Below are 27,152 nucleotides of genomic sequence, written 5' to 3'. Positions count from 1 at the left end.
TCTGGGGTTGGTGAATCCCTTAATAGAGATTTAGCTAGAATTAGTGCATGGTGCAAATTATGGGGTATGAAGTTGAATCCTAACAAAACTCAAAGTATGATTGTAAGTAGGTCAAGGACGGTGGCTCCTCAACATCTGGATCTCAGTATAGATAATGTTTCTTTAAATTTGTATAAATTTTAAAATTTTAAGTGTGATTCTCGACAGCAAATTTACTTTTGAGAAACATATAAGGTCTGTGTCTTCTTCAATTGTACAAAAAATAGGCTTATTGAGAAAGTCTTACAAGATTTTCGGTGATCAATCTATTCTGAAGAAGTGTTTTAATTCTTTCATTCTACCTTGTTTTGAGTATTGTTCTCCTGTCTGGTCTTCAGCTGCTGATTCTCATCTTAATTTGTTGGACAGAAACTTAGGGTCTATTAAATTTCTTATTCCTGATATAGATATTAATCTATGGCACTGTCGTTCAATTAGTTCATTATGCATGTTGCACAAGATTTTTCATAACTCTGACCATCCTTTACATTCAGATCTTCCTGGACAACTCCATCCTGTTCGTAATACTAGACAGGCAGTTAATTCTAATAGCCAGGCCTTTTCCATCATAAGGCTCAATACTACACAATATTCTAAAAGTTTTATTCCTGCTGTTACTAAGTTGTGGAATGATCTTCCTAATGGGGTAGTTGAATCAGTAGAACTTCAAAAGTTCAAAGTTGGAGCAAATGTATTTATGTTGAACAGGCTGACATGAGTCTTTTTATTGTTTATTTATGACATATTTGTTTTTGATGTTGTTAATAGTTTATATAGGACATATCTGTTTTGACGTTGTTATTGTTTTTAGAATGATTTATTGTTAATTTTCTCTAATCATTTATTTATTTCCTTATTTCCTTTCCTCACTGGGCTATTTTCCCCTATTGGAGCCTTTGGGCTTATAGCATCTTGTTTTTTCAACTAGGGTTGTAGCTTGGCTAGTAATAATAATAATAATAATAATAATAATAATAATAATAATAATGATTGTTTAGTGTGAAGAAATGGGGGAGCCGTTACAACGTGATGAATTCCATTGATGAAAATCTCTTCTCAGCCTTTCCGAGATAGACCGGCGTTAAGTGTAGACGCACTTTATATAAAGTTACTTTTAAAAGTGGTTACAGATTTCGTAGTGCGAATATTTCATAATGAAGGTAAGTGTAGCGACCTCAAGTGTTGTTTTAACTGTGTATTCTGTAATATTATTTGTAATTACGATTCAAAAGTCAGTTTTAATGTTTATCGATTTAGCGTCCTCTTACACGTGCCGCCATTAATGTTGACATCACGTGGGACCTTTGGACGCCAAAATTTTAAATTTTGTTAATTTATTATATCTTATATTTTGTATATTTTAGGCCGTTATTTTGATAAATGCTACTCATGTATATAAGTTCTTTCAATGTATTTTGGTCTATAATGTAACTTAAACATTCATGAAAACACGTGTTTTGTAAAATACTATTTATCGAATTCTTTGTCTAAAATATTCGCAATACTTTATCAGGATGCTTTATGCGATGTATTTTAGTAGGTTTGAAATTTATATATTGGGTAAATTCATTCATTTACAGTTGTCAATGTTACCTTTCATTGGTTTTTGTTAAATTTACGTAAGTTGGGGTGGTATGTATGATAGCGGCCACCTGCATGTATTATGTCTAACCTAGAAGACAGCAGTGTAAGGGGGGGGGGGCGGGGGTTTTCGCAGTGGGGCATTAACCCCCCGTTAGGTATGTAGGCAAGGACACAGCTTGTAGGTTAGGTAAGGGCGGGAAAATTTAGGTTAGTTGATGTTCAGTTTTAGTGAACGTGTGAGGAACTGGCCGCTGATATACAAAGGCTCTCCATGTTCTAGTTTTTCATAGCTGTGTCCATTATACTGCAAATCCCTTTACCAAATTCGTATTTGTCCCGTGAATTACATTATTTAATCTCTTAGTTTTTACTCGTCCATGGTGCAGTGCGCTCATAAATTAACTTCATTTCTGTGGTGCGCACACCATCTGCTTGAGCTAGTTAGCCTGTTCAACATACAAATCTTCTCTGCAAGTTTAAACCTTTGAAGCTCTACTGATTCAACTACACGATTAGGAAGTTCATTCCACAACTTGGTCACAGCTGGAATAAAACTTCTAGAATACTTTGTAGTATTGAGCTTTCCCTACGACTTGAGGCGCCACTGCGCATATGCTTCAAAACTGGTTTCACTCCCGGTGTGACGGTCTGAACGATCCCCCGGTCTCAGAATTCTCCTTGACATTGTATAATGGTTCTTATATGTTTTTGTCCCATAAACATTATTATTATTATTATTTTCCGCCATTAGCTCGCTTCGCTCGCATGAAAATAAAATATCAAGCTCGTATGTACTGGCAAGCGGTAATGTTGAGCTGCGCACGCTACATTACAGAAAAATAAAACATCAACCTCGTATGCACTGGCGAACGGTAATGTTCGCGCAGGCGCAGATTATCAAGGAGTATTCTGAGACCGGGGGTTGGTTCAGACCGTCACACCGGCAAGCTAAAGAACTATGTTCTTCCTCTAGCCTTATTGTATTTACCCTTGTCTTTTATCTCTTTTGGAGAAATAAAACAGCCTATTATAATGTTCTTAATTTACTTGGTAAATGTTACCAGAGCAATTTCCTGTAACAATGTAAAACGATGCAATATATCAATCATGTAATCGAAGTGTGAGTATAAATGTAACTTCTCGATGAAGTGGTGCACCAATTGTAATGGATAAATTGAGTAAGACTATCATACAACCTTAGTTGGAAAAGCAGGATGCCATATGACCAAAGGCCCCAACAAGGCAAAGTAGCCCAATGAGTAAAGGAAATAAACTACAAAAGTAGTAGTGAACAATTAAAGTAAAATGCTTCAAGAATAGCAACATCATTAGAATAGTTTTTATATATGTTATTATAAGGAGACTTAATGTCGGCCTGGTAGAGTTTAGCCCACGAAGGACGATGGGCGGCGCTGCCAAAGGATGACAACAATTTATTGATATTTATAGAAAAAAAGAGAAACAAACTAAATATATTAGTTTTCACTCTAATATATAAGTATTTGGTATCATTGAAACTGCAAGAAGATGAGGTTTTTTAATAGAGCATTTATTGTTTAATACATAGTTAATTACTTTTGATAAAATTAAAGTCTTTAGAAATCACAGTTGCAAAAAAAATCATTCACTCTGAAGCTGGATTATTACAAAAGTTATTATTCCTATTTGTTATAACTGCTAATTTTGTAAAGAATGTAATTTTAAAAAAGTCCTAAAAAAAAAAAATATTCTATCTAGTAAAAGTGTAGTTAAAAAAATTAGGAGCCTTTGTAGATCAGCGGCCAGGTCCTCCCGCGGACATAGAAAACGGGAATTTCTTCCCGTTTTCTAACCCTTCGTAAGACGTGGCCGTTGTTCTACAACAGAATGTTCTGCCAAAACTCTAGAATAGAACACTGCCTAACCTGAATGTGCCCACCTAACCTTACCTACAACACGTGTCTCTCCTTAACGGGGGGCTGACGCCCCCCTGCGACCCCCCGTACATAGCCGTATAATTATTCTTAAACACCTAAACGGGGGGGCTACCGCCCCCCTGCGACCCCCCTTACACTTGCCTATTCTTAATCGGCCGACATCATGCATACATGTGGCCGCGATCACACAAACCAGAAACGGAGAGGGTTGTACTTACATTATTTCCTGTTCAGCTTGCGGGTTTATTCCGTTATTCGTAACCTCTACAACGGCGCCCCACACTTGTTCAAAGTCACTGAAGTCAGAGTCTTCAACTGGTATTGGCTTTCTGCCGAGAGACAACTTCTTCTTCTTTTGAGGAGGGCACGTTGGAGGGGCACTTTTAGGAGATGTACGGTGATGGGACACCTTTTTTTGTGGAGGGGACGGGTGTTGGGACGGACCAGGACTTTCGGAATCAGAATCGTGGGTATTGAGCGGATAAACACGTTTAACTAATTCCAGGAATGCCTTCAGTCTACACCCCTTACCGATCAAATAACGTTTTTGAATTATATACATCGCAAAGTAGCTTTCGTATAAATGTTTCTGAGTACCGAATTTCGGTAGAACAGATCTTTTTAGTACTCGCCACTGTGATTCGATTGTATTGGTGTGCACACTGGGATCTTTTGGACTCACAAAGTTAATGCTATGATTAACAGTTTTGTGTTGAAGAAATTGATCCTTGATATTATTATAGGCCTTCCAACAGTCCGAAATTATTGTAGTTTCGGGATGGACGCACTCTAATAATATCGGGAGCAATGTCTTTTCCGAACGATCCTCGACAACCCTGAAAAAAGTCTCACGTGTTTCCCGGTCAATCCCGCCGAACACCCATTTGCCATCGACCTTGCTGCCAACGTTATATTTTCTTTTTCCGAATTTACTCTCGTCTATCTCGACGATATGTCCTGGTCCGCCAATTTTTTTACTGTCCATCACTAAGATGTCCGCACACACGTCGCGACAGAAGTTGTACCAATCAACTAGTGTGTGAGAGGCAAACTTTTTGTACATAGGGAGAATCTGGTTCTGAGAAAAACCATAAATAAAACTTGCTAATATAACAAACACATCTTCGTACGGTAGCTTTGATCGTGAAAAAAAGCTACCGTGGTTAGGGGCGATCTTCTTTCGGCAATAACTATATGAACAACGCCAAAAAAACTTAGCTTTTCCACTATTCGCCGATTTTCCATCATTTCACCGATATGACATTTTGCACAAATGCCGGAAAAGTCGCCTAAAAGTCCCATTTTATATAAATATTTTGAAAACTCAGCACTTGTTGTAAAGTTCATAATCCTCAACATACTAGGATTGACTGAATTGAAAAAAGATTCACAAGTATCTACACACTGGTTAGTTGCCATCGCGCCACGTTGGTAAAGAATGAGCATTTCCGACCCTCGATGGGTGCTCCCGTTTCCGTATTTGAATTTTAGAAAAAATGAGTTATGATTGGGTGAAAAAGTTAATCCCCAGGTCAAGTGGGGTCCCATTGGGTCGTTTCAAATTGCCGCGGCCGATTAATAATTCAGAATTCCGCCGCTATGGCGCTGTTGATTCGATCAGAACGTCATCTATAGGGAATTCTAGGAACTATGGGAGCGAGAAACTGCGTGGCAAGGTACAGAGCTCGTTCGACTTATAAATTTCACGTCGAATTAGATGGTTTTCAATATCTTTGTATATCGGTATAGTAAGTACTTACCCTGGATATTTATAACATTCTGAACAGTTAATATTCTATACAAGTTTCCGATAAAGTTGAAAATAAGGCGGCCGCTATCATACATGCAGTTGGCCGCCATCCTACACACATCCCAAAAATTATATAATGTCGAGTGACACTTTTTCACCATTTGGTCATGCGGATTTACAAAAATAGTACAGCGTTCATAATTATCTCTTGGATGGCCTATCAGTATTTTGCTGATAGGTAATATAAGCATTTAGAACTTAATCTAGAATTAATCTTTATTGTTCCTGTGAGTGATGTCTTTTGTGCTAGTAGCGCTGCTGCTAGAGGATGAAGCAACAGGTTCAATGTCAAGATTGTCATAAACATGGCTATTGATAATATAATCATCATTATCATGCTCATATGGCTGTCCAAATCATCAGCACTTGTTTCTGAATCATAAAGATAATCAATATCTTTTATCCCGCCAACCGATAACAAAATCTCGATCGACAATCCAAACGGCACCTACCCCCATTGCCAACGGCTCATGCTTAGCACACTCCTATATCCTCAAAGTATAAGATTTCTGGCAACTTTGCTTTGAAAACGATCACTGATTGGTTAAAGTAGCCTGTGACGTCAATAGAAGGCGGAGCTAAAGGCATACGTATGTGGGAGAAAGGAAGAAAAAATGCATCCACAATATAGACGCTCGCAAGTTGATGGCAATTAATGCATCCATTATATGGGCGGGTCGTCCTTCGTGGGTTAAAAACATTCGCTGCAAGTTTAAACTTCCGCCAAGGTTATGTAGGGGACCTGTATATCGGACTTGGAGTTTTATCTGAATTTGTAGATTTTTGGGGCATCTCGGTATTTTGCAAAGTGTTCAGTTTATGAATACAGTTAAAGATTAAGTTCGGGACCAAATAGTTAAAACGTTTACTTAGATAAAGACAAGGCTAACTAGCAAGTGCAGACTAGTCGACATTATTTTTTGTTTTTGCTTAATCGTATGCGTGCACGTTCCAGCCGTTTTGCTATGTCACTTAGAAAAATCCTTCGGATTGTAGTTCCCGTTTTATAAATTAATTTGATGTATAAGTGAGTGAGGTTGACTTCATCATCTAATTGAAATCACAAAATGTAATGTATATCACGTCTCGGCCTTATACAATTGTACCCATGGGTAGAATTATAGATGTTGGTACTGTATTTATTATTTATAACCTCAAAGTTTTTAATTGTTTTTACTCGCAATCCGAGGTTATTTGCTTTGAGATACTATCACTGTTACAATGCCTAAAAGCCATGGCTGACATGACATTCTAAAGTGTTAGAGACAGTGCTCTTCAGAGCCTTTGTACATCGACGGCCCAGTCCGCGTGCATGCATTGAAAATGGGAATTTCCATCGCTTTTTTCAGTCAGTGGCCTTCGTACTGACAAAACCCTTTACCTAATTAAGCCTACGTATATATTGTACTGCTGAATTAATATTATTATTATTACTGAATTTTGCACTGCGATGACTCGCTGTTCTCGCAATTCAACATTACTTCACGGGGACCTCTGTTCAGTTCAGTTTAGTTGTAGGGCGGAGGGATTCGCCTTTCCATCGGCACCTCCTTGGTTTTCTTTTTATTCTAATTCTTTTATTTTCTTCTCTTTTTTTCCACATTTAATAAATATATTCTTTTCTTTTCTCTATTCCTTATTTCTTGAACAGCACTTTTCTTATTATCATCTTCTTTTCTTCTTCATACGGCTGTTGCAATTCCACCATTTTTCTTTCGTCGCTGAGGTCTGGACAGTCAAGAATGAAGTGGGCGAGGTCTTCATTAACTGCCCCACATAATTTGCATTCTACCCTACCTCCTACTACCTACTCCCTCGGGCGTAGAACCTACCTAACCTAACCTGCAAGCCGTGTCCCTGCCTGCTTACTTGAAGGGGTGACTAACGCCCATGGCGACTCCCCTTAGACGGCTGTATTACTCCGTTCAGGCAAGCTGTACATGGATTTGGTCCCACACCACTGAGTTTTTTATTAATTTTAATTATCCAAATCACTCTTCAATATATAATATATTGAATACCGTACAGTTATATTTAGATTATTGGTGATTTGAACAACACTAAATATAATTACTAGCTAAGCTGCAACAGAGAAAAATAGCCCAGTGATGAAAAGAAGTAAGGAATTAAACTACAAAAGAAGTTATGAACAAATAAAATAGAATATTTTAAAAACTGTAACATCATCCAAACAGATCTTTCATATATAAGCTATAAAAGGAGACATGTCAGCCTGTTCAACATAGAAACATTGGCTGCAGTCAACTACCTGATAAAGATTATTGCATTGTTAAGTAGTCTATACCTGTATTCATTTTTGGCATGATCTCTGTAAAGAATCACTTGTAATAATAATAATAATAATGTTTATTGGACAAAAGATAATTACATTCAAAGATTTACAAAAAGAAAAAAAGACTCAGTCCAAGCCCATGTGGAGCAGAGCTCTTCGGGCAATAATACAACAAGATAATATCATCAATTAAGTAAAAATAAAAAATAAAGTAAATATGGATATAGATATACAAAATGTACGCATACATATACATAATCATATGTATACAAATAGATACATATAAATGAGAATCTTAGCCTAAAAACAAATGGAAATGCATATTTATATGATAAGGAAAGATGGTATATGAAAGCTAATGGTATATTCATTGAAAAAATTGTAGATATTAAGCAAAAAAACTCAGTAAAAGAACTAGTTTTACAAATAAAAAAATATTCTAAACAATGAAACATACTTGCGTTGTGGTTAGGTAGGCAAGTATAAATATTTATTAATAAAGCTTAATACCCAGATAACAGGAGATTTGTATATGATTTCTTAAAAGACCGAACGCTAAGCAGTGCCTTTAGATAAGCGGGCAGAGTATTCCAAAGTTTAATACCTTGGTATAGATACGATTGCTCGCATCTATTAATACGTATGAAAGGAAGAGTTAAGTTTGAATTTCTTGTTCCGTATGAATGAACTGATTGTTCCTGAATTATTTTTCGTCTTAAATCTGGAAATTTGTTCAAAATAAGTGTTTGGAACATCATATTCATTAAGGAGAGCTTATAAGTGTCTTCCAGCTTCAATATCGAGAGAGACCGGAAAAGTGGCGATGTATGAGCTAAGTAATCACTGGAGCTTATGATTCTTACCAGTCTTTTTTGAATTACAATTAATGGTTGCAAGACATTTCTACTACTACTCCCCCACGCCGTATTGCAGTAATTTAGGTGAGGAGATACTAACGAGTGATACAATTGTTTTATAATATATAAGGGGAAATACTCTTTTAATCTATATATGATACCCATTACTTTGGCAATTTTATTAACTGTCATATTTACATGCTCACAGAAAGATAGTTTATTATCAAGAATTATCCCTAAAAATTTACCACTGGACTTCTGATCCTGAGTGTGATTTCCTATAGCAACCCTTATGTTAACAGGAACTCTTCGTAGAGAAAAGATAATGAAGTATGTCTTTCTTTCATTTAAGGTTAACTTATTTGCTAGTAGCCAGTTTTTTACACTAGTTAAATCATTGGTTAGTGTATCACAGAGGGAGTAGATATTTTTATGTCTAAAACGAAGCGTAGTGTCATCGGCAAAGAGTATGGAGCTTAACCTACCTACTGATCGAGGTAGATCATTGATATAGGCGAGGAAAAATAACGGTCCTAGGACTGATCCCTGGGAAACACCTATTTTGACACCAGGTCAGTCTCAGAGGTATATGTTGCCTTCACTGACAGCCTGTTTGAATTTTGATTGGATTATAAAATGCCTGACGGCAGTTTATTGGCATGCGATTGGGTCGTTTAAAATTATTTTGCCTACTGGTTAGTTCAACGTCATCTATAATGAAGTATTGGAAGTAAAGGAGCGAGAAAGAGTTAGGCGTACTTACAAGTTTTAAGATAAATTGGATGATTTGCCGTTGACAGAAATTCTACATCTATCCATACGCTATCTGTTCCTTGATGGCGAAATGGGTAGAGTATATGCGGGGACCGGCATTGTCAAATTAAGTATTCCTGTCCCTGTTGTATGGTATATAAAGCTGGCAAAAGATGTGCAACACAAATATAATTAGTTTATATTTTTTTTGCACACTTTCTTAGACCTTCAAGCCATTGTCTTCTCTTCCTTCCCTTGCTTCCTTTGCAATCTCTAGGGGTCCATTCTGTTTATCTTAATGTCCATCTATTGTCTGTCATTCTCACGTGTCTTCCCATGTCCATTTTTTTTTTTCTTATGTTAGAAGGTCCTCTGCTTTAATTCGCTCTCGTATCCATGTTGCTCTTTTTCTGCCTGTGTTATTCCCATCATTATTCTTTACATGTTAATTATTTAGATTTTTTTGTTGAATTCTTGAGTTTTATTAATTTAATAAGTCATTATTTGATACAAAAAACAGATAGTTGAAGATAGAATTAAGGAGGTAGCAAATCTTAGTTTTCACTGTCTTAATAATCTTCCCTTTTTTCTCTCCACAGACTCCAAAATCCGCTAAGAAGGCACAGGCCGCAGCAGCAGTAGAAAGCGTGACCCCCGTTAAAATGAAGACCCCAAAGAAACCAAAAACCCCAAAGGCGGAGGTTGTGGCAGAGGTTGTGGCGGCAGTAACCCCCAAGAAACCCAAAACCCCAAAAGTAGAGAAAGCAGTCACAGAAACGCCTAAAGTTGAAGCTGTCAAAGCAGAATCCGCTAACGGACAGAGTGCCAACGGAGCTTCAAAGAGAGGAGGACGTCGGCATCGTGGCGGAAAGAAAGTGAGTGGTTCATGTTTATTATGTGTAATGTTTTCTTTTTCCAGTTTCATCATCTCCTACACCTATTGACGCAAAGGGCCTCGGTCAGATTTCGACAGTTGTTTCAATCAAACTTTTGAATTGATACTTTTCCATTCACCATCTCCAACTTACGCTCCTTAGTCCTTAGTTGCGTAGGCCTGGGTTGTCCAACTCTTCTAGTGCCTTTTGGATCCCAGTTAAACATTTGATGAACTAATTGGGGAGTGTGAGGAGCATGCCCAAACCATCTCCATCTACCCCTCACCATGATCTCATCCACATATTGCACTCGAGTAATCTCTCTTGTAGTTTCATTTCTAATCCTGTCACTTGTTTGTAATTAGGCATTTATTCCAACTTGAACACGGACTGTCATCCTCCGATGGGAGGGGTAATTCTGCGATGCAAGAACCTCTTTGGAAAAATTATATTTACTGTGAGACAGCAACAAAGAGATGGAGCTGAGGGGGAGAGTGACTGCTCCCCGCACTCTAGTTTTGAGGTGTTTGAATGTGCGTGGATGTAGTACGATAGAGAGTAAAAGATGTGAGATTGGAAGTATGTTTAGAAGTAGAAGGATGGATGTATTGGCCTTGTGTGAGACAAAGATGAAAGGAAAGGGTGAAGTGATGTTTGGTGAAATGTCTGGTAGAGTGTCTGGGATTGAAAGGGGAAGAGCGAGAGAGGGTGTGGCTTTATTGCTGAGTGAATGGATGACAGGTAAAGTAGTGTAATGGAAGGAGATATTATCTAGGTTAATGTGGGTAAGGGTTATCTAGGTTAATGTGGGTAAGGGTTAGGTTGGGTAGGGAATGTTGGGCGTCCAGGTAGTGAGAAAAGTGAAGAAGAGGGGAATGAGTTCTGGAATGAATTAACTAGGTGTGTAGAAGGACTTGGTAGAAGGAATTATGTAGTTGTCATGGGTGATTTAAATGCTAGAGTGGGCGCTGGAGAGGTAGAAGGTGTCATTGGGAACTATGGCGTATCAGGTGAAAATGAGAGTGGTGAGAGACTGGTGGATATGTGTGTTGAGTGATAAGTAATGGCTTTTTCAAAAAGAAAGATAAAAATAAGTATACATGGGTAAGAGTGGCAAATGGAAGTGTAGTAGAAAGGGCATTAATGGATTATGTGTTGATAACTAAAAGAATGTTTGGAAGATTGAAAGACGTGCACGTGTTTAGGAGTATGGTTAACGGTATGTCTGATCATTTTTTGGTGGAAGGAAAATTAGTTGTAGCATAAGAGTGGGGGAATAGAGTAGGTGGATGTAAAAGGGAGATAGTGAGGGTTGAAGAGCTAATAAAACCGGGGGTAAAAAGTAAATATCAGGAAAGGTTGAAAATGACATATGACGAAGTGAAAGTAAGAGAAACTGGCAATTTAGAGGAGGAGTGGAAGTTAGTAAAAGAAAATTTTGTTGGGATTGCAAGTGATGTGTGTGGCAAGAAGGTTGTTGGGGGCTGCATGAGGAAGGGCAGTGAATAGTGGAATGAAGGAGTGAAGGTAAAAGTGGAAGAGAAAAAGAGGGCTTTTGAAGAATGGCTGCAGAGTAATAGTGAAGTATGAAAAATATAAAGAGAAAAATGAGAAAAATGTGGAAGTAAAGCGCAAGGTACGTGAGGCAAAGAGGGCAGCTGACCTGAGGTGGGGTCAGGGATTGGGTCATTCATATGAAGAGAATAAGAAGAAGTTTTGGAAGGAAGTGAAGAGAGTAAGGAAGGCCGGCTCAAGAATTGAAGAGACAGTGAAAGATGGAAATGGGAGGTTGTTAAAAGGAGAGGAGGCAAGGAAAAGATGGGCGGAATATTTTGAAAGTTTACTGAATGTTGAGGATAATAGAGAGGCAGATATAATTGCTGTTCCAGGTGTTGAGGTGCCAGTGATGGGAGATGAGAATGAGAGAGAGATTAAAATAGATGAAGTGAGGAGAGCACTAGATGAAACGAGAGTAGGAAAAGCGTCTGGTATGGATGGTGTGAGAGCTGAGATGTTGAAGGAAGGGGGTGTGACTGTACTTGAATGGTTGGTGAGATTGTTTAATATGTGTTTTGTGTTGTCAATGGTACCAGTAGATTGGGTTTGTGCATGTATTGTACCACTATATAAGGGTAAGGGAGATGTGCATGAGTGTTGTAATTCAAGAGGTATTAGTTTGTTGAGTGTAGTTGGAAAAGTGTATGGTAGAGTAATGATTAATAGGATCAAGGATAAAACAGAGAATGCAATCTTAGAAATACAGGGTGGTTTTAGAAGAGGTAGGGGTTGTATGAATCAGATTTTTACAGTTAGGCAGATATGCGAGAAATATTTAGCAAAAGGTAAGGAGGTGTATGTTGCGTTTATGGATCTGGAGAAAGCGTATGATAGAGTTGATAGGGAAGCAATGTGGAATGTGATGAGGTTATATGGAGTTGGTGGAAAGTTGTTGCAAGCAGTGAAAAGTTTCTACAAAGGTAGTAAAGTATGTGTTAGGATAGGAAATGAAGTGAGTGATTGGTTTCCGGTGAGAGTGGGGCTGAGACAGGGATGTGTGATGTCACCGTGGTTGTTTAACTTGTATGTTGATGGAGTGGTGAGAGAGTTGAATGCTCGAGTGCTTGGACGAGGATTAAAACTGGTAGACGAGAATGACCATGAATGGGAGGTAAATCAGTTGTTGTTTGCAGATGATACTGTACTGGTAGCAGACACAGAAGAGAAGCTTGGCCGATTAGTGACAGAATTTGGAAGTGTGTGAGAGAGAAGGAAGTTGAGAGTTAATGTGGGTAAGAGTAAGGTTATGAGATGTACGAGAAGGGAAGGTGGTGCAAGGTTGAATGTCATGTTGAATGGAGAGTTGCTTGAGGTGGATCAGTTTAAGTACTTGGGGTCTGTTGTTGCAGCAAATGGTGGAGTGGAAACAGATTTACGTCAGAGAGTGAATGAAGGTTGCAAAGTGTTGGGGGCAGTTAAGGGAGTAGTAAAGAAGAGGGTTGAGCATGAATGTAAAAAGAATTCTATATGAGAAAGTGATTGTACCAACTGTGATGTATGGATCGGAGTTGTGGGGAATGAAAGTGACGGAGAGACAGAAATTGAATGTGTTTGAGATGAAGTGTCTGAGGAGTATGACTGGTGTATCTCGAGTAGGTAGGGTTAGGAACGAAGTGGTGAGAGTGAGAACGGGTGTAAGAAATGAGTTAGCAGCTAGAGTGGATATGAATGTGTTGAGGTGGTTTGGCCATGTAGAGAGAATGGAAAATGGCTGTCTGCTAAAGAAGGTGATGAATGCAAGAGTTGATGGGAGAAATACAAGAGGAAGGCGAAGGTTTGTGTGGATGGATGCAGTGAAGAAAGCTCTGGGTGATAGGAGGTTAGATGTGAGAGAGGCAAGAGAGCGTGCTAGAAATAGGAATGAATGGCGAGCGATTGTGACGCAGTTCCGGTAGGCCCTGCTGCTGCCTCCAGTGCCGTAGATGACCACGGAGGTAGCAGCAGTAGGGGATTCAGCATTAAGAAGCTTCATCTGTGGTGGATAATGTGGGAGGGTGGGCTGTGGCACCCTAGCAGTACCAGCCGAACTCGGTTGAGTCCCTTGTTAGGCTGGAGGAACGTTGAGAGTAGAGGTCCCCTTTTTTTGTTTTGTTTCTTTTGTTGATGTCGGCTACCCCCAAAAATTGGGGGAAGTGCCTTGGTATATGTATGTATGTACTTCCACCTCTATTTGTTAATCCATTTGTGGAAAACTTCCCGGTCACAATTTTACTCGTAGAGTAGTGACACTTTTGTGGATTAATTATCATGTTGAGATGTGGAAGTAATTAAATTTTTAAAAATCCTAGGTCAAAGTTCAAGGCCGAACGAAAGGTTTAGAAAGTATATTTAGTTTTTGTCAGTTGCAGAAATCAAATGTGAAATGCCACCTATATATTTGATACATTAGTGTCCCTTTAAGAGGAGAAAAATTGTATTGCAGTATTTAAGGGTACCTGACACTTGCACGCATTCGTGGCACGCACTGGCACCCATTGATGCGCGAACTCGCGTGAACGAGTCGTGAAATTGTCGTGAACAGTGCGGGAACGATGCGTGCCATGCGTGCCCAGAACTTTGAAATGTTTAAAGTTTGTGGCACACATTGGCACGCCAAAAATAGTCGTGAACGATGCGCGAACTGGAGCGAACAGTGTGGGACGATGCGTGCCATGCCATGCACTGTTCACGCATCGTGCACGCCAGTTCGCGCATCGTTCACGCCAGTTCACGACATGTTCGCGCATCGCAGCGTACCCACTGACATTGTCACACATTGTACTTACGCATTGTCTCGCACTGTTCACGCATCGTTCACGCCAGTTCCCGCATCGTTCACGCCAGTTCCCGCATCGTTCACGCCAGTTCCCGCATCGTTCACGCCAGGTCCCGCATCGTTCACGCTAGTGCACGCCTACTCCGCCAGTGGAGCTCTCATGACTTCCTCATGGACACTTGGTCGTTCCTCATTCAGCACATCGTCCGGGGAGAGACAGTCTCCAGTGAGCAGTTTCGTGGGTCCGAAGGAGGTGCAGAGACAGTCAGCGATGTCGACGATGATGTGAGGTCGACAGGTTCTCACAGCCATGCATCTACCAGCACCAGGAAGGACGAGGGGAAGGGGAAGGGGTCCAGCCGAACACTTGACACCACTCACAGCGACACCTGTGTGTCGGAGGACACCACTCACAGCGACACCTGTGTGTCGGAGGACACCACTCACAGCGACACCTGTGTGTCGGAGGACACCATTCACAGCGACACCTGTGTGTCGGAGAAGGATTTCAGCAATATATTGAGGAATGTGAGTATTCATTGTTTTTGACATATGCAATCTGTTGAATTAAAATGTATTAAATTGTTAAAATGTTTGTTATATATATATATATATATATATATATATATATATATATATATATATATATATATTATATAATATAATATATAATATTTTTTATGTTTCAGCTTATGTCGAAAGCAGATTCGATCGCCCCCACGTTCACGGGCCAGCACAAGATTGTGCACGATTTTGCGTGCCTGCTGGAAGACTACATGCATGCCATCCCAGTACACCGATGGCACGAATTCCAGATTGAGTGCCTCAATCTTGCACACCGCTACAGGGACGAGAGTCAGGTTTTCCAGCAGGCACAGCAACAACCAATAGTGACCTGGGCAGCAACCTTGGCAGCCCCCTCAGCAGCAGGTACCTTGGCAGCCCCCACAGCAGCAGCAACCTTGGCAGCCCCCACAGCAGCAGCAACCTGGGCAGCCCCCTCAGCAGCAGCAACCTTGGCAGCCCCCTCAACCAGGACCCTCGCAGGCACAGCCAGAGCAGCAGCAGCAGCAGCATCGTCCAGCCAGTCATAACTGGAGGCCGCATTCAGGCCCTTCTTCCTTGCCCCGTACCACGGAGTGGCACCCTGGGATGCCAACTCCACTGTCATCCACCCCTGTCCAGGTGACTTCACCATCAGTGTCGTCACCCACCCTTGTCCAGGCTCCTTCACCATCACCTTCATTGACGTCGCTGTCGTCATTCAAGACTCCATTGACCTTCCCTGTCCTGACCCCGGGGGCCATCGACAGCAACCTAGATAAGGCCGTGACACCCTCACCCCTCTACTCGTCCAAGGAACTTGGCACCCCACCAGTCAAGGACAAGAAAATTTAAATACTTATAAATATTTGTACATAAATGAAGTGTGATACTTGTACATATATGTTGTTTTAATGTAAATGCTGCTTTTAATGTTAAAATAAAATGCTTTCTTAAAACTTGTACATATTTTATGTCTGCTATTTATATGTAAATCAAATGCTTTCTTATTGAAATAAAAATAAAGGACAACAAAAAATACAAACGAAAAAGATACGTTTCTTTTAATAACAAAATGGAACAACTATACAGCTCATGGAGGTACTACAATTTTTTCTTGCCAAGGGACAGCACCAGCAGGGGACATGTAGTAATGTGAAAGGTAGTCTCGCAGATCCTTTGCATCCTTCTGGATATGATGGCCGGGTAGAGTCATCAGCCCCTGTAGGTTTTGCTCATTCCTCCATGCACCAGGGATCATAGCATGTGTGTCCGGATCTTCGTAGTCCACTTCTGACAAAGCACCTGGGTATTTGATGGGGACGAGGTTGTGCAGGACACAGGCACACATGGTGATCAGGTTGATGTTGGGCTTCTGCTGCATCGTCGTCAAGAAGCAACGGAACCTTTGACTTAAAATTCCATAGGCATTCTCAACGACACGTCGGGCACGAGACAACCTGTAGCTATATATGCGTTCTCGTAGGACTTGTGACCGATGGGAGAATGGTTTCGTCATCCAGGTTCGGAGAGCAAAGGCGTCATCCCCAACGAAGTGATAGGGCACTGGGTGGTCATCATTAGGGATTGGTTCTGGTTGAGGCACTCCAGCTCTGTTGTCTTCTACAGCATCATGCAGAGAACAGTTGCTCCATGTTCCTCCATCCGACGCACCACCCTCTGCCCCAACATCCACATAGAGGAACTTGTAGGAAGCATCTGCCACTGCCATCAGTACAATGCTGTGGAAGCCCTTGTAATTGTAGTAGTAAGAGCCAGCATTGCGTGGCTTCTTTATGGCAATGTGCTTTCCGTCTACAGCCCCCAGACAGTTGTGGTAATTCCATCTGGAGCTGAATCTGGCAGCAACTTCCTTCCAGGCCTCTTCAGTTTTGGGGCAACGCAGCACTTCGTCCTTGTAGGCCGCGATGATGGCTTTACACACCTCGGGTATTAACTTGCTGATGGTACTTGCTTCAACCCTGAAGCTGCGCTGCAGACTTTGATAGGAATTTCCAGTGGCTAAAAAGCGGAGGGTGACAGCAAGCTTGAGTCCAACTTGAAGCGGTTCCCTCATGAAGGTGGACTGCTTCAGGTGGTGTGGGGTCAACTTCTCAACCATCTCTTGAAACAGGTCAGGTGTGATTCTGAGGTAATTTTTGTAGCCCCTTGGATCTTCCTTGTGGAGTTCAGTCAATAGACTGTCATAGTGTCCAAACGACTGCCTTCTGGTTAACCATTCCCTGACCCACACTTTCCTTTGTATCTTTTTTCGAGGTAGGGTTGGCTTTTGTTTCTCTTTTTCCTTTGCCAGCCTTTTCTGATGGACTCCAACAAATGCTACAGCAGTTGCCAGGTATAGGTATCTTCTCCTCAGTGCAATGGTGTGTGTGACAGTAAGCATTGTTGTCTCTTCCGAAGCCAATCCAAGAATGTCCTCGGGTTGGAGAAGCCCCGTTTTTATATGGAGTGGCCAATTCGTGAACGATGCGGAAAGATGAGTGAACGTGTCGTGAACTAGGCGTGCCAATTCGTGTCATGGCGTGAACTATGCGTGAACGTGTCGTGAACTGGTCGTGAACAGCGCGGGAAAAAACCCACGTGCCAGTGCGTGGCAAAAATGCGCGCAAGTGTCAGGGAGGCTTAAGAAAACGGGGTTAGTTTGTATGAAAAAGGCATCCAGACAAAAGATCTAATAAAATATAGTAAGAACATAGTTAACTTAGTAATATAATTGCATTCCAAACTCGCGTGGTCAGTTGGGTGTGTGAAATCCACTGGCAAGTCAAAAAGTAAACCGATTTTCCATTAATGTCGAGAGTAAATATAATTTGATTGAGAGAAAAGAATTTTGAATAAAACAACCCACCCATGATAAAATATTTTAAGCTTTAATTGGTATCTTGTGATCTAAAATAGATTATTTAGAGGTTGCCTTGATTAGCTGGACCAGTAGATGGTAGTGTTATCAACTTATAAATGAAAACAGTGGAAAATATTGGTTTGCTTTTTTTATTTTTTAATATACCAATATGTAAATTACATGCATTATTATAGGATACAGTATAGCAAACTCAGTTTTATCTAAATACTAACTTTCCAAGATAGCCCAGTAATGGAAGGAAGTAAACCATATGAAAAGTAACGATAACTCGGAAGTTTGCACTTTTTAAGTTCTACCGATTCAACTAACTGATTAGGAAGAGCATTCCACAATGCGGTTACAATTAGAATTAAACTTCTAGAATACTGTATAGTATTGAGCCTCTTGATGGAGAAGCCACAGACCTAGAAGTAACTATGTACCTATTACAATGGGGAGCCACTAAGGAAGCTACCTGAAACGTGACTTTGGTGGTAAACAAACAAGATGGCTCTTGATAGGACATTATTCTCGCTCGGCAATCTTGGGTCTAATAAACGTCAAGAGATAATAAAAATCTGCTTTGTTCATCTTGTGGTAGTTCTAGAATTCTTCAATTCACGTAATATACTGATAATACACATTACTACAATAGTTAGAAAATTTTTGTGCGCCATGATGGTGTAAGCTGTTCGGTCGCTTGAATTTTTCCCATTTGCTCCTCGAACTGTGATATCGTAGCGTGACGCTGCAACACTTTCGCTCGCTATTGTCAGCCGAAGGTTAGCAAAAACCTCGGCGAATAAATTACTAGTGTATTTCCACCATTAGTTTGTACATGCATACATATACCAAGGCACTTCCCCCCCTTTGTGGGGGTCGCCGACATGTAACAGAAAAGGGGACCTCTCCTGTCTACATTCCTCCCAGCCTGACAAGGGACTCAACCGAGTTCGGCTGGTACTGCTATTAGTTTGTAAAATTGGGAAATATACAAATTACTTGAAAAACTTGATATACATAAGTTTACCTGTAATATGATGTCTGTGTGACTCATCAAAATGTTTCTTTCCAGCGTTCTCGACCAGAGGACCCAACAGGAGTATTCATTCGATTCAAGGATGGAATTACCAAAGAAGTTGCACTGGCTTTGATGGATCATTTCAAAGATGCAAAATCGTCCCTCTTTGGAAGGTTGGTGGAGAGATTTTTCCCAGTCATGTTATTACAGTTTCTTATGCCTCTCAAGATGTCATGTTAGCTGGATTTCACGCCTTTGTTATTATTGTTGTTGTTATTACTATAGTCCATTTCTTTTAGCGAGTCATATTTGCGCACACACTCAACGGTGCCCTTTTAGCTCGGAAAAGTTTCCTGGTCGCTGATTGGTTAGAATGATCTTGTCCAACCAATCAGCGATCAGGAAACTTTTCCGAGCTAAAAGGGCACCGCTGCGAGTCGGTGCAAATATGACTCTCTAAAAGAAATGGACTATAACTAAGCTACTATTCTAGTTTGAAATGCAAGGGGATACAAACCCTAGGCCTTCCAATATGGATAAGCCAGGGTGCACTCATACATGCCGTTCTATCTTATTTCTCTTTTTTTTTATTTTTTTTTTATAGTTAATATAACAAGTTTATATAGTTTATATATGACATTTTAATGACATTGTTCTTTGAATATTTTAATTATTACTACTGCATTGTTCTTTGAATATTTTAATTATTACTACTGCAGTTTATTGATTTCGTTGTTTCCCTTCCTCACAGGGCTGTTATTCCCTGTTGGAGCCTTTATAGGGTTTATAGCATCCTGCTTTTCCAACTAGGGTTGTAGCTTAGCTTAGCTTGTACATACATATACCAAGGCACTTCCCCCCAATTTTGGGGGTTAGCCGACATCAAACAGAAAAGGGATATTATTTTTATTATTTGGAGGTTGTTGAGATGGCACCTGTAGTTGATAGCCTTTTCTTTACGAATAGATGTAGGAAAATAAAAATTTATAGATGTAGGAAAATAAGAATTTATAGATGTAGGAAAATAAAAATTTATAGATGTAGGAAAATAAAAATTTATAGATGTAGGAAAATAAACATTTATAGATGTAGGAAAATAAACATTTATAGATGTAGGGAATTAAACATTTATAGATGTAGGAAAATAAACATTTATAGATGTAGGAAAATAAACATTTATAGATGTAGGAAAATGAAAATTTATAGATGTAGGAAAATAAAAATTTATAGATGTAGGAAAATAAACATTTATAGATGTAGGAAAATAAACATTTATAGATGTAGGAAAATAAACATTTATAGATGTAGGAAAATAAACATTTATAGATGTAGGAAAATGAAAATTTATAGATGTAGGAAAATAAAAATTTATAGATGTAGGAAAATAAACATTTATAGATGTAGGAAAATAAACATTTATAGATGTAGGAAAATAAACATTTATAGATGTAGGAAAATAAACATTTATAGATGTAGGAAAATGAAAATTTATAGATGTAGGAAAATAAACATTTATAGATGTAGGAAAATAAACATTTATAGATGTAGGAAAATAAAAATTTATAGATGTAGGAAAATAAAAATTTATAGATGTAGGAAAATAAAAATTTATAGATGTAGGAAAATAAACATTTATAGATGTAGGAAAATAAACATTTATAGATGTAGGGAATTAAACATTTATAGATGTAGGAAAATAAACATTTATAGATGTAGGAAAATAAACATTTATAGATGTAGGAAAATGAAAATTTTTATTTGTAGGAAAATAAAAATTTATAGATGTAGGAAAATCTTAAATTTTTTTTGTTGAAAGTTGTTACTTTTTGGAGATATTTTTAATTATTTTTTTTTGAATTTTCCAGAGGTTTCATTGTCCACCTCAACAGCGAAGCGGCCGCCACAGATTTGATAAATAAAGCACCATCCTTGGTCTTCGGTGGAGAGACACCACACCATGTTGAGCATGCGTATGAAAGAATAGAGAAAAAAGACAGGTAAATCTCTTTTATACAATTTATTTTTCGTGATACGATCAGTTTCTGCCCACTCGATAGAGGGAAACCTTGTCCGTCTTCCAGTCAGCAAGGCTAGAACTTTTGACTTTGGCTGCCTCGAAAATTTTGGGTAGTTTTAATATTTTTCTTTCTATTTTAGAATAATTTAATTTTGCTTTCTCTTTTAGAATGAATGATAAATATGAAGTATTTTTTTTTTGTGGTGGGGGTTGATGAACAAAATGAAAAGCACAAGATTATGCAAGAGTTTCTGGGTAAAGCCACAAATGTGACAAGTTTATACCATTGTTTTGATCGTCCTTGTTACTCTCGCTGGTGTTACGTTGGCGGGAGTAGTTATCGCCACCAGTAGGGATCTGAGGTAGCCCCTGCTTTCACCCTGACTCATTTGTCTTTGAAGGCACTGTATGTGTGGTAGCCCCTTTGGCTGAAAAGGAAAGGGCTGCGAGCTCCTCCTCTTCCAGTTCTTGTTCGTCATCCTGCTTCGTCTTTGTCAGATTCCTCAGTCCGCTGTTTCCAGTAAGATGTCTGTAAGAATTTTTGGAATAATGATAGGAGTTGATTGAGAGACTCGCACCAAATCTGCCTACCCAGACTGGGAGGGTCTTTTTGTACATGTGCATCTCGTTTTTCTAGATGTACCACTTGCATTATCCGGTCGGATGAGGGACTGAGCCTTTTTCCGGTAAGGTCACCCGCTCTCCTCTTCCGCTCGTGAGAAACACTCGAATCCATGGGAAATTATCTCTGTACAGGGTGCTGGGCATCCTGTTGGTACTGTCTTACCGGACCAACCATCCTTGGTCAGTCAGAATAAAGGGCTCTGCCTTCTCAAGACCCATCGGTCAGTCTTCTCTCGCTTTTTTCATATTTTGTCGCTTTGGGATCGATTGGTTTTTCCCACACCAGTCGATAGAGAACAAGATTGCCTTACAAAAGTCTTTACCTCGCATGGACTATCCACACCCTGGGAACAAGAAACGCTCCCACCGAGAACACCTTTCAGTGCTCTCAAGAATGCATATTCTATCGTGTAAATGCAATAGTCTTAAAGGCCCTTCACCCCTTGTGACTGGCATGTATGCTACGCTCCACCTCAAACTCCACTCGCCAACACACATCACAGAAACTAATGTAAGTTCTGCTTCTCCAGGTCCTTGGGTTGTGAAAGCTGAAAGCAGTTCTGTTTCTGAAGGCTACGTGGATTGCCTATTAGACCCTTGTGTTGCAAGATCCATGAGAACTAAACTGGGTTTGTTCTTTGAGGGAGAAAGTAAATCAAGGTGGCTGTTAAAACTTCCGGGGTTTTAACCTTTTTACCCCCAAAGGACGTACTGGTACGTTTCACAAAAGCCATCCCTTTACCCCCATGGACGTACCGGTACGTCCCTGCAAAAAAATGCTATAAAATTTTTTTTTTCCATATTTTTCCAAGAGAATGAGACCAACCTGACCTATCCATGACAAAAATTAAGGCTTTTAGAGCAATTTAAAGAAAATATCCTGCAAAATGTGCTGGGGAAAAAAATAACTCCCTGGGGGTTAAGGGTTGGAAATTTCCAAATAGCCTGGGGGTAAAAGGGTTAACAATGACACCCTCCATTGGAGATGGAAAACCCAGAGACCTGGTGTTCTTTCAACCACCTTTTGTTACAGTATTGAACTTGGAGAAGGCTGCTGTGTCTTCAGCGAACAGTGGGATTTATAGTAGTTGATCAATGTCTTGGCGCATCTGGATTATCGAAAGACCCAACTGGAGTTGGCAGGGTCAGAACTTGTTGCATTGCTTTGGACCAAGTGAATTGTCAGACCTGCATTTCTGGGAATTCACTGCAGTGTAGTCAATCAAGTAATGTCCGGCCTCCCACACTTTCTTATAAAAGAAGAATCATCATGTGCACTTTTCCCTCCTGTCATTCCCACAGTCTACTTTGGTGGTGGAATGTCGTTTGGCGAGGTCCATTTTTTCAGCCCCTGTGTGTGCTGCCCTGAAGTCCCTCTTGCCCTTGGTCCGAATTATTCTCCCAATTTGTCAAAATCTGTATATCTTCTCAGGAGGCATCCAAAGGGCTTCTCTGTCCTGCTGGGCCTCCATGTTACTGTCTCAAGAAAACTCGTGACTTGTGGCCTCAGTCATGGCTTCCAAAGACAAGGATAAATAGATATATCCTAGAATGCTGTTTCTATCCAGTTTCATGAGACTAATAGTTGCCCCTATGCCTCGTACTGTCAACTGACGGGGAAGGGGGTTGATTTGTGGAGTAGGTCGTTATCTCGCCACCTGCTGTTAGTTATAACCACTTCGATACATTTCCAGTTATTCCAGCTTTGCTGAAGTAATACACTTATTTAAATTTCTTGGGTTTACATAGTAAGGAAAAATACAAATTAAATTTACTTTCAAAATTGGATATTTTTACCATATTGAAATTATAAAACAAATATGACTTGGTATGATAAATTTGTAATGAAAAATCCTGAGTTATACATGTTTGTTACATTGAAATGAACATATTTTGTCACGTCATTCATGAAATACTGTATTGCCATTTATTTCAGGAAACCCGTGCCAGCTGAAGAGCCATCTCCCGCTAAGAAGCAGAAAGTAGGTTTTTGTTTTGTTAAAGTATTATATCTTCCTTGTTTAAAAGTTCCATTTTCATTTATACCTGAATTTCCCTTTAACGAAGTATTCTCGCTTTAGCCTTGATGTACTTGGTAAATCAGCTCGAAAGTATTATGATTAATATTATTATTACCAGCTAAGCTACACCCTTTTTTGGAAAAGTAGGATGCCATAAGCCCAAGGGCTCCAACAAGGAAAAATAGCCCAGTGAGGAAAGGAAATACACTACAAAAGAAGTAATGAACAGTAAAAACATTTTAACCCTTTTACCCCCTAGCTATTTGGAACTTTCCAACCCTTAACCCCCCAAGTGTTTTTTTTTTTTTTTTTTAGCACATTTTGCAATAAATATATATATATATATATATATATTTTTTTTAAGCACATTTTGCAATAAATATATTTTTTTAATTGCTTTAACAGCCTTAATTTTTGTCAGAGAGAGGTCAAGTTGGTCTCATTCTTTTGGAAAATGCCTGAAGTTTCTCATAAAGTTAAAAAAATATGCAAAAAAATGTATAAAGCAGTTTTTTGCAAGGACCTACCGGTACGTCCCAAGGGGGTAAAGGGTTAAGTTGTGTGAAACGTACCAGTACGTCCTTTGGGGGGTTAAGTGTTAAGAACAGTAACATAAGATTAGATCCTTCATAAATAACTGTAGAGAGAGACTTGCACGAGTGTTCTACATGAAATCATAATCTTATTTGAGTTGTAAGCAGTAGTAGTTTTGAATAATGTGGAGTTGTTAGATTGTATGGTTTTCTTAGCCAATTAGGTTTAGATACAGCAACATACATTAGATACTTTCCTCTTAGTAAGGGTAGAAGAGATTCAAGCTATGGTGAGCAGATCTTCTAGGATAAGAGCACTACAAAATTAAACCGTCATTTTCTAGGCTTGGGTAGTGCCATAGCCTCTGTACCATGATTGTCCACTGTTATGGGGTAGAGTTCTCTTGTCTGAAGGTACATACGAGTGTTCATCACTTCTTGTTTATTTATTTCCTTTCCTCACTGGGCTACTTTTGAGTTTTAATCACGTCTTGTTTATTTATTTCCTTTCCTCACTGGGCTATTTTTCCTTGTTGGAACCCTTGGGATTATAGCATCCTGTTTTTCCAACAAAGTATGTAGCTTAGCTAGTAATAATAGTAACTAAGAATTTCAACTTCCAAACGTTCGGAGATACAAATTTATATCAAACTAAAATCATAAATTTCAGATATTTTATCCAGATTTCATAATGAAATATACCGTAATTAAACAATATTATCTGATTCAATGCAGTAAACAAGATATTTGTAATAACAGGTGTCCAGTTTGACTAGTTCACTTTTTAACGGAGCTTTTGGTGTCAAAGCTTCCGAGGTTTTGTGGCTGTTGCCTTTACTAACCCTTCTGGTTTTTCTGGATTTTTATGTGACTTCAGTTATTGTACATTTTGGCAGGATGCAATTAAATAGATTCATTTTTAGTCTTAGTCTTATTGTTTAAATTTTTTTTCTGTTCAGGTTGAAAAAAGTGCCAAGGTAGAAAAGAAACCAGTGAAGGTAGAAGAGGAAGAGGAGGAAGATGATGATGAGGAAGAAGAAGAAGAAGATGAGGAAGAAGAAGAAGAAGGTGAGGAAGAGGAAGACGACGACGATGATGATGATGAAGACGATGAGGAAGATGATGATGATGATGACGAAGATGATGACGACGACGAATAAATTACGTCTTTTATCTATGTGAACGTGCTGTTGCGTGAATCTGTGACTGTGATATCCCATGCTATGAAAGAGGTGTCTGCCACAAAATATAACTAGTTTTTTTTTTTAATTGATTTTCCTTAACCTTCAATTCACTTATGTTTCAAAATTAAATAATACTTAGAAACCTGTATTCTCGAAATAGAAAATTCTGTAGTTTGGTCTTGTATGCCCTTCATAATAAGCAAACGAGGAAACTGATAGAATAATGTACACTCAAGCAAGGGAATTCTTATCATAAGACTGGAAGACCATGGAACAAAGGTTATGGCACTACCTAAAACTGTGAACAATGGTTTGTTTTTGGAGTGTCCTAGAAGAGCTGCTTTTCATAAATTCTCTCTTTACTCTTACCAAGTGGAAAGTAGCCACTGAATAATTACATTGCATTGGTTAACCCCTTGAGCAAAGAAGAATTTTAGTCATCTTATTGCCGGGGGTATAAGGAAAGAGGAGATTATGTAGGGAATAATCCAGACTTCTCTGTATGTCAAGGTAAAGGAAAATTGCTGTTGTCCCAGCATCATGGCTAATCATAGCTGTGCGACCAAAGGTGTTGTAGGTTCCTATGTCTGTCTTATCTCTGATTCCATGCTCTCTTGGTCCGCCATGCATTGACCCTTGCAACCTCATTCCTCGTCAAGCTGGGTCGTATCTAAGAATGAGACCACATTACTGTACTGGAGATGATTATCTCGCGCAAATCTTGTTTCGGTTAAGTTTCTTTTCCTCTTCTTTAACTAGCGTGCGCAACCCGTCAAAATTGGCTGCTAAATAGTTAGATATACAAACATATTCAGCCCTTCCCCCTTTCCCAACTACAACCTGGGTTTTTTGGCAATTTTGTGGGAGATGTAATTTCCATGTGTACCTCTGGGTGTCCCCTCACCAGGGTATTACTATTCCTCTCCCTAGTATTATTATTAATAATAGTTAAGCTACTACTGGTGTTACAAAAGCAAGATGCTATAAGCGCAAGGGCTCCAACAGGGAAAGTATTCCAGTGAGGAGAGAAAACATAGTATGTCTGAGTGTACCCTCAAGCATGCAGAGGCTATGGCACTACCTAAAACTAGAGAACAATGGCTTGATTTTGGAGGCATGTAAAACGACGGGGTAGTTATGTCTGGCAATGCTGCTGACCGTGACCAGAGAACTTTAGAATTATGTATATAGTTAGATACTTGGTCTATTATATAGGGGAGATGCCTGTTCATGTCTAAGCCGATGAGCATAGCTGCATTGGTCTTCCCAACACGAGACACTGGCGTAGCATTCTTGAACAGTCCCCTCCACAATTCTATGATTGCCTTTCCCCAATGTGTTTAGGGCTGGTTTTTTTTTCTGATCTTCCGCCAGTTGCGGTTCCCTCTATTGGTCCTGTCATTATGCCATCTTTTTCATTAAGCTTTGGCTTGTGCTTTTGCTAAACAAGTGACAGCTCCTATTTTCCTGGCAGTTTTCACCAGAAGGTGCAGTTTTTCATCGCTCCCTGTTTAAGAGTTGAGATGAATAATTCATTTCAAGACCCAAGACACTTATCCTTCCCCTTAGTGGTTTAGACAGGGTAAAGTCTGTAATTTTGGGTGCAGATATCTATGGTTATCTTCGGATATGTCCCTGATTATACACTGTGTCTTTTGATAGTCATTCCGGGGGTCAGAACCCTGTGATACCTGAAGGTAATTCTCTAGTAATATCAATCGCAGAAATATAAAGTAGGACGACATGGCCATCTGACCCAAAAATAGATTTTTCCTACGTTAAAATCCGTTTTAATTCCCCATGGGTCTGCAGCCCCATGTAATTAACCCAATAATTGAAAGCTAGTATCCCTTCTTGTCCAACCTCTTCTAACTTAGGGTTTGCATTTATCAGTGTCTGTCTGTTTG

At 39.4% G+C, this 27,152-nt stretch overlaps 2 protein-coding genes across 2 annotated transcripts; both read left to right on the top strand.

Annotated features, from left to right (window-relative positions):
* The first annotated feature begins 1,060 nt into the window (after window positions 1–1,060).
* Window positions 1,061–25,330, top strand: LOC137617132 (nucleolin-like). The gene is made up of 6 exons (XM_068346981.1): window positions 1,061–1,199; window positions 9,852–10,127; window positions 18,921–19,039; window positions 20,732–20,863; window positions 23,444–23,489; window positions 25,021–25,330. Exons 1-6 carry the CDS (start codon window positions 1,194–1,196, stop codon window positions 25,219–25,221), a joined length of 780 nt encoding a protein of 259 aa, XP_068203082.1. The 5' UTR covers window positions 1,061–1,193; the 3' UTR covers window positions 25,222–25,330.
* LOC137616950 (uncharacterized) lies at window positions 14,544–16,964 on the top strand. The gene is made up of 2 exons (XM_068346819.1): window positions 14,544–14,967; window positions 15,129–16,964. The coding sequence occupies exons 1-2, from the start codon at window positions 14,611–14,613 to the stop codon at window positions 15,531–15,533; spliced, it is 762 nt and encodes a 253-aa protein (XP_068202920.1). The 5' UTR covers window positions 14,544–14,610; the 3' UTR covers window positions 15,534–16,964.
* Window positions 25,331–27,152: the final 1,822 nt, after the last annotated feature.

This window comes from Palaemon carinicauda, chromosome 23 (genome assembly GCF_036898095.1).
Source record: "Palaemon carinicauda isolate YSFRI2023 chromosome 23, ASM3689809v2, whole genome shotgun sequence".
Taxonomy (NCBI): Eukaryota; Metazoa; Arthropoda; class Malacostraca; order Decapoda; family Palaemonidae; genus Palaemon; species Palaemon carinicauda.
This window is presented reverse-complemented; position numbering and strand designations above follow the sequence as displayed.